Source organism: Triticum aestivum, chromosome 5A, assembly GCF_018294505.1.
Source record: "Triticum aestivum cultivar Chinese Spring chromosome 5A, IWGSC CS RefSeq v2.1, whole genome shotgun sequence".
NCBI classification, from domain to species: Eukaryota; Viridiplantae; Streptophyta; class Magnoliopsida; order Poales; family Poaceae; genus Triticum; species Triticum aestivum.
In genome coordinates, this window is record NC_057806.1 from 459524628 (window position 1) to 459532090 (window position 7463).

Here is a 7463-nt window from a genome sequence, read left to right on the forward strand (position 1 = left end):
GAGGCCTCCCCACACTCCAACATTGATGGAGATTGGGGGTATGGGGTGGGGGACTTTTCAACAAAGGGGTGGCGGTGCTAGGGTTCAGAGAGGAGAGAACTTGTTTACGCGAACAAACCTCGTTTAAGACTCCTTATTTCAAACATCAGATTTTTGCAACTACAAAAGTATGGTAAAATAACGATCAATGATTGTCAATAACAAGGGCCTCTTTGGTTTGCATGATTTGTAAAACGCGGGAACATGACAAATATAGTGGTAGGTCCACTTCAATACTACATGATTAGTGGGTTGTTCGATTTGTATGGAGGAAAAATGTAGGATTCTTCGCATGAGGCTGGAGTGGATAAAAAAATCCCATGAAAACTATTAAAAATAAATAGTAATAAAAGTAAAAATGGAGTAATCCTATGAATCAACCTAAAGTCTAAAAAGCGACCGGCCACTAACTGACCGAAACGGGCGGCCGGCCCGTGGCCGTTCAATCGCGCGAGCGATCGCTCCCAGATCCGCCAGGTGCCACCTGGTCTAGATTGGTCGCGCACCGCGGTCGTGGGCGGTTTTGTCTGCATCCGGACGTGGGAGGCCCACCTGTAAGTGGTAGAGGAGAGAGTAGTGGGGGTCGTGGGCGGCGGTTTTCGAAATATGCGCCTGAAATCCCTCGCCGCAGTGTGCTCTCTCTCCCGTCCTTCCTTCATCGTCTTCCTCCTCGCCATCCTCTCCACCGAATGGGGCGTGGCGGGCGGAGTGCTCAGATTTGACGGCGGCTTGCGGGTGGTTCTCCTCGCCGGGGAATCGCTGGTGCTCCTCGCCGCCGGAGGTATGCTCTCCCTCCACTTCTACGTGCTTCTCCTCCCTTTCTCTATCTCGCGGGGCGCAGATGGTGCCGAAATGCGAGGGGAATGCTCTCTAGGGTTCGGGAACGGCGCGAACTACCCCCGCTTATCTTCGATTTTGGTCACGTTGAGTTCCGTTCTCCCATCTCGCAGCACGCGCCCAACGGTGGTCGGGATCTACAAGGTGGCCTGAAATCCCTCGCCACAGCGAGTTCTCTCCCCATTCTGTCTTCGTCTTCCTCCTCGCCATCCTCTCCACCGAACGGGGCGTCGGGGCGGAGTGCTCAGGTTGGCGACGGCTTGCGGGTGGTTCTCCTCGCGGGGGAATCGTTGGAGGCGTAGTTCACGGCACGGGGGTGGTCATACAATCACGGGGGATTGTATGACTTCTTTTTGCTACAGAGTTTTTCTTACCTTTTCCCTTTTTGTTTTGTTGCAATGATCTGTAGGTTTTCGTTTCGCAAGGAGCTCTTTCAGATTTTTCTGCACATAATTGGATGCTACATTTGAGAAGGAAAATCCAGGTGAAAGAAGAAAGAAGAAAGAAGAATTGGAGGACAGATTATAGTTATATGTTTTTCATCGCCGTTTATGTTTCTAGATCTGGTATATTTGAACATATTAATATGGTTTGCAATAGGTGTGGGACCAGAATATATGTGTGGGACAAGATTTGTGTGTGAATATGTTAATATGGTTTGTGGCTTCATTAGCCATGGACAAAAGTTCCTATGTTTTTCCTGTTGCACTACAGATTTCTGGTTTTCGCTAGAATAGACGTCTCAATTTCCAGGATTTCCACTTGGCCAGCATACATATTCAGTTGGACATTCAATGCTTTTAGTTGGCTAGAATAGATGTCTCAGCTGGCCAGGTTGCATTTTTTCAGTTTTTGTGGCCAACATGCATGTTCAGTTGGACAGTTAATGCATTCAGTTGACTAGAATAGATGTCTTAGTTGCCTAGAATAGATGTCTTAGTTGGTCATCAGTTTTTGGCCAACATGCATGTTTAGTTGGCCAGAAAACATGTTTTTTATTTTCACATATACTACATTTTTTCCAAAGTGTTCACTCAGAAACATGTATTGCTAGATATATGTTTAGTTGGCAGGATACATGTTTAGTTGGCCAGGATACATGTTCAGTTGGCTGGGATGCATGTTTAGTTGCACATTTATGAATTTTTCGTTGCACATGTTCAACAAAAGCATTGGGCAGTCAATTTTTTGTTCATTTTGCAAATAATAACTAGAAGTTGGCTTTTAATCATGTTTTAATTGGCCAGATAACTCGTTTTTAGTTGGCTTGTTTTAACACATCCAGATGGTAGTTTTTGGCATGTTTAACACATCCAGCATGTTTAACATCTGGTGTGATGTGCCAGATTCATCTCTTTTTTGAAGCAGATTCTCCATGGATCCATGGAGAAGGGGGAAGTGAAGAGGTGCAGAGGGGGCTTACCTGCTCGATATTACTGCCTGGTATGGCTAGAATAGATGTCTCAGCTGGCCAGGTTGCATTTTTTCAGTTTTTATGGCCAACATGCATGTTCAGTTGGACAGTTAATGCATTCACAATAGGGTGATGTTTCAGATCTACTCTTTTTTTGAAGCAGATTCTCCATGGATTTTGCTGATGGATCCATGGGGGAGGGTGTTTTTATAGATGCAGTACAAGAAAGGGAAGAACTGAAGAGGGGTAGAGAGGAAGTACTTGCCTGATGTTTGTTGCTTGGTATGGGTCTGATCACCCTGCCTTTTAGATCAATTTGTTGAAGCAGATTCATCTATCTTTCTGCTCCCATGGCGGCTATACAGGAGGAGGAAGAAGGAGTTTTGGATCCCTTTCTTTCGTGCAGGTCAAGAAAGAAGAAGAAGGCAACATGGGGCGTGGGAGGCGTTGGGGTAGGTACGGGGGGCGTGGGGACGCTGCGTACATACGCTGGGGCGTGAGGACGAGCGGGCGTGGGAGGCGTGGGAGCATGGGATACGGGACCTATTGGGACTGGCCGCTCAATCGGGTTTGGTGGCAGCCTGTCCCCTTCCTTTTCTGTACCGCGGGGGGACAGGGCTTACCGTTTTGGGCCGGCCGCTCGATCGCACTAGTGGGCAGCCGGCCGCCCACTAGACGTGTCCATGAATCAAACAACCGACGCAGGAAAAAAACCCTAAGAACTAGAACTATCTAGAATTCCTCTGGGACCCTCTGTTGGCTAGCATCTTCTTTTTTTGCAAGTGCTGAAGTGCATATATACTGGACTAGAGTAGAGCGAAAGTAGGAAACACGGCTTAGGGCGCGCTTGGATTGGCTGTATTTATTGAGCAATGCTACATCTACGAAAAGGTTCCTACGTACCTTCGTGTAGGATGATTTGGCAGTCTTTAATTGGGCTTTAGTTGGTGGAAAAGAAAATTTAGGTAGGTTACATAGCAACCTTACGTAGGCCTAGCATTTTTGGTATTTAAATACACCGGTATTTAATTTACATGTGTAATTTACCAAGCTGCGAAGGAGTTTCGGCTGGAAATGAAACGGCCGACGGAGGTCCGTATATTTTCTACAAGGGTATTTGAGTGGAAACGACAATCCAATTATGCCCTTTGGCTGAAATGCCCATACGGTAGACAACCACAAATCAATGGCTCGACGGAAGGGAATGGGCACGCCTGCAGTGCACTGAACCTCCCCCATTATGCTTTTTCGCAAGAAAAAAAACATAATGGGGAGGTGCAGTGCAAGCTCCCCCATTATACGGTACGGAGTAGTATTTAGGCTCTCAATTATCAGCACAGATGGTACAAGTGCAAGTACATGTACAACTTGCAGTTGGTTGGGGGCTAGCTAGCCAGTAGAACTAATCTTGGCGCTTGTGCAAAACAAAACAAAACAAACGTAGTACAACTAAATACTGGCATATGAACTATATTTGGTTAGGTTGAGATTGCCAAAGACAGATAATAATGGGCTATAGCTTATTGCGACGTGCATGCAGCTTGCAAGAAAACGAAGGTTGACATTCAATTCTCAGTTCCCCGTACGAAATGCGGATCAATGTCGAAATCAGAAGTAGAAGCCCAAGAAAACAGAGGGTTAAACCCTAAGGTGCAGCCAAGGTTAATGCAGATCTAGCCATGAACCTTGCAGGATGCAGGCAATCTGGTAAAAGGGCGTACACATTCTCTCTGATCAGTACGGCGGCGGCGGCGGCGGTGGCGGTTGGTGCGGCGCGCGAGCAGCAAGCGGCCACATCACTTCTTGCGGCTGCGGCTGGCAGGCGTAGACGGGCACGCCACAAGGTTCCACGGGCTGTGCTGCCGACGGGGTCAAGTGCGGCGCCTGCCGCCGTTGGTGACGCTGCTCTTGCGGCTCCGGCTGGTGCTGACGGGCGCGGTGTTCATCCGCGTCCGCGCTGCCGCAGAGCGACACGGAGACGGGCATCGGCGCGTCGTCGTCGGCGGGGAGGCGGTGGAAGGTGGGGTTCGTGAAGGCGGCGGCGACGACGACGATTGTTGTCGCGGCGTAGAGCGGGCCCACGACTGCGCCGCCGACGATCTGGCCGTGCGGGCCGGCGAGCGAGATGGAGAGCCCGGCAGCGACGGCCGCGGCCTGGGGCGCCACGGCGGCCATGGCCGGGGGCAGGAAGGTGGCGGAGATGGAGAGGATCTCGAACCGGCCCTGGAAGACGACGACGGCCGGGGCAGCACCGGGCGCCGTGGGGCAGGGGTGGCGGAGCGAGACGTTGCCGACGGCGCCGGTGCCCGCGAGCACGCAGATCCCGAGGTTGCGGCGGCTCGCGAAGCGCGCCAGCGCCTCGGCGACGTCGCGGCCCCCGGGGATCTCGATCACGTGCGGCCGCATCGCCGCCGCGGGCTCCGCCTCCCGCGTGATCACCACGGGCGGCTTCGGCTTGTTCTTGGACCCCGGCGGCCGCCCCCTCCGCTTCTTGGCCACCTCGATGCTCGACCCGTCGCCAACGCCGCCGCCTGAAACGAGCTGGGAGCCGGCCGCACTGCCCCCGGGCTCCTTCATCTCGGCGGTACCCCGGCTGTCCACCTCATCAGAGAAGCACTCCAGCTGCTGCTGCTGCTGGTCACCGTGGCCGGCATGGCGGTGGTGCATCGGCGGCGGCGTCGCGAACCGTGTGGCCGGCGCGTCCTTGCGCTCCTGGTACATGCCCTCCTTGCTCATGTCCGCCTTGCCGAAGGACATGGAGAAAGGAAGCTCACGTGGTCGCGAATGATGAGCGTAGCAGTAGAAGCTTGCAAGATGCGGCTGCTAGAGAGAGCAATGGGTCACGAGCAAGTTGGGCGATGCTAGTCGTGGGTGTTCTCTGGAGTTGGGAGCGGGATGGAGCTAGCGGTCGTCGATAAGAAAGTGATATGGGGGTGGTGGGCGCGGAGAAGAGATCAAAGGTAGCAGGCTAGCTAGCTGCAGTAGGAACAGGACAGGATGAGCCTGAGCAGCGGAGGCGGTGCCACACTGCCACCGTTGGCGAGATGGACTGGGGCTCTGGGGCTCTGGGAGGGTATCCCTTTTATCCTTTTGTCTTTTCCACACCGGTGTCCATTTTTTTTGGGCGTGCCGATCCACTGCCTAGCCTGAGAGAGCAAGGCTAGATCCCAGATGATCACAATTTGAATTCGCAGTAAAAATATCAGGTGCGATTTTGTAGCTAGCTATTTTAGTCTTCCCTGTTTATACGAGAGTATGTCTTCTTCATGGTGGTATACATAATTTGATTCAGAAGCCAGGGTTATTCTCCTTTAAAAATTATATTTCTTATTTCCTCTGTATCTAAATATAAGACGGTTTTGCAGTTTAAATAACTTTATTTTAATACAGATGGAGCATAAATTAAATCTGACACATATTAAGGCAAGAGAGGCTAGGCAGGTCGGGCAATGCATGCAAACTCTCTTGCGATCATGCTGGAAAGTAAAACGCGGTGCAAACCATGATAGGTGTTGGTATATATCAATCAATCTGTTGATGGATGGTTGATTCATGCATACAGACATACATATATATCTTGTCTTGGATCATCTGACCATGAGTACTTCCACATTTCATCCATACCCATATTAACTGTCAATGGTTGTTGTGGCGCCATTGCCTTGGACGTTGTTGCCCAGCCGGTCAACGCCCTCTCTGGACACCATGGACGACGACTCGCTCCCAGGCTCAACCCCAACCATGAAGCACTGGTCTGCACCCATTTGCATCTGCATCTGCATCATCTGTTGTTGTTGGTAGGACACCATTGGGTTGCCGCCCATCATCTCGTGGTGGGGGTTGTTCACCATGGGGAGCACCAAGCTGCCCGTCATCGCCAAGCCGACTCTGGCGGCATGCAATTGGTACGAAGAATCTTCAGATAGAAACAACGGAGGCGCCAGCGACAACGATGCGCCGTAGTCCATGGGAGGCGGGAACGTACATGAGTTGAGGGAGCCCTGTTGCTGCTCTCCTCCTATGAACATGGGCATGTGCATGGCGTACGACGGGGTCACCACCTTCTTGACTCCAATGTTCTTATGGAAGATTTTGCAAACCACACGCTCCTTCTACCAACATACATAAATTAAATCAGTGCAAATCAACTATGGCCAATAGCTAGGTACATGCAGGCGTGTTCATGATTCATATGCATTACTACTCTAGGTTTAAATACCTTGGAAGATGCATTAATGGCGGCAGCTTTGGCGATGGCGGTAGATGGGCCATATGCAGGCTGCTTGCTGATCTCAAGCCTGTACTCGTGCATGACCCAGTTGGTCTTCTCCCCCCTAGGCGCCCTGCCCTTATAGAACACGAGCGTCTTCTTCATGCCGATGAGAGTGGGCAGTGGGTGGAAGATCTCCTTGTCCTTGCCAGTGGCCTTCCAGTAGCCGGCTTTCGTGGCCCGGTTGGTCTGTATCCCCGTGGGATACTTGCGGTCCTTCTGACAGTAGAAGTACCACTCCTTCTCCCCCATCTTTGCCTTCTTGGGGAGCTCATACGGGTCGTTCTTATTCAGATCCACCTCCGCGATCGCTATCGCGGTGAAGGTTGGGTTGAGCACCTTGGGGACCAGGTACGAGGTGATGATCTCCTCATCGGTAGGGTGGAACCTAAACCCCGAAGGGAGCTCTAGTTGGTGTTGGTGTTGTTGTTGAACTTGAAGGTGGTCTGCCATGGCGAAGGCTCTTTAGGCAATGGATTCTGGGGTGGCACAAATATGGGAGGCGGCCATAGAGATGTAAACAACTATTGACGAAATACAATGAGCTTGGAATACAGGAGGGGGCGCTTAAATATAAGACAATGCGTGTATCGGCAAGGTACTTGCCAAAGAAGCCTTAACACTTTATGACCTTTGTTTAATTTGGTTCCTAGCGGTAGTGGATGGATAAAGATAGCTTCATTGTCTTTACAACGTGGCTCTCCTTATCCTACTATGGGGGCCACGCCCTGGTGGTGACAGGTGATCAGTTTCTCGAACTTCTCTAAGCCATCGCCATGCCAGGTCGCACATTCAGTTTTGTTCTTATTCTTCTTAACGTGTGCATATGTTGTCCTCATACTACCTACCTGCTCGTCCCATTTGCATGCTTATGTTGTTGTTGCCTTGTTTTGTGATGCAAAA

The 7463-nt window shown here is 51.0% G+C and overlaps 2 protein-coding genes across 3 annotated transcripts; both read right to left on the reverse strand.

Moving 5' to 3' along the window:
• Positions 1-3831: 3831 nt before the first annotated feature.
• On the reverse strand, positions 3832-5332 carry LOC123107175 (AT-hook motif nuclear-localized protein 17). Its single transcript, XM_044529180.1, has one exon. The coding sequence runs from the start codon at positions 5045-5047 to the stop codon at positions 4025-4027; it is 1023 nt and encodes a 340-aa protein (XP_044385115.1). The 5' UTR covers positions 5048-5332; the 3' UTR covers positions 3832-4024.
• A 476-nt stretch (positions 5333-5808) lies between these two features.
• Positions 5809-7105, reverse strand: LOC123107176 (NAC domain-containing protein 26). 2 transcript variants are annotated; one of them, XM_044529182.1, is made up of 2 exons: positions 6510-7105; positions 5809-6399 (listed from the first exon to the last, which is right to left on the reverse strand). In XM_044529182.1, exons 1-2 carry the CDS (start codon positions 7011-7013, stop codon positions 5920-5922), a joined length of 984 nt encoding a protein of 327 aa, XP_044385117.1. In that variant the 5' UTR covers positions 7014-7105; the 3' UTR covers positions 5809-5919. The 2 variants fall into 2 exon arrangements, with proteins under 2 accessions (XP_044385117.1, XP_044385116.1); XM_044529181.1 differs by having other exon boundaries at positions 5809-6402; positions 6510-7104.
• Between the last annotated feature and the right edge of the window lie 358 nt (positions 7106-7463).

Bases quoted from the DNA above. Each gene is read 5' to 3' on its own strand.
- LOC123107175 (XM_044529180.1), bottom strand. From the start codon at position 5,047: ATGTCCTTCGGCAAGGCGGACATGAGCAAGGAGGGCATGTACCAGGAG.
- LOC123107176 (XM_044529181.1), bottom strand. From the start codon at position 7,013: ATGGCAGACCACCTTCAAGTTCAACAACAACACCAACACCAACTAGAG. The intron at 6,403-6,509 runs GTATTTAAACCT...GTATGTTGGTAG, and splicing joins CCATTAATGCATCTTCCAAG to AAGGAGCGTGTGGTTTGCAA.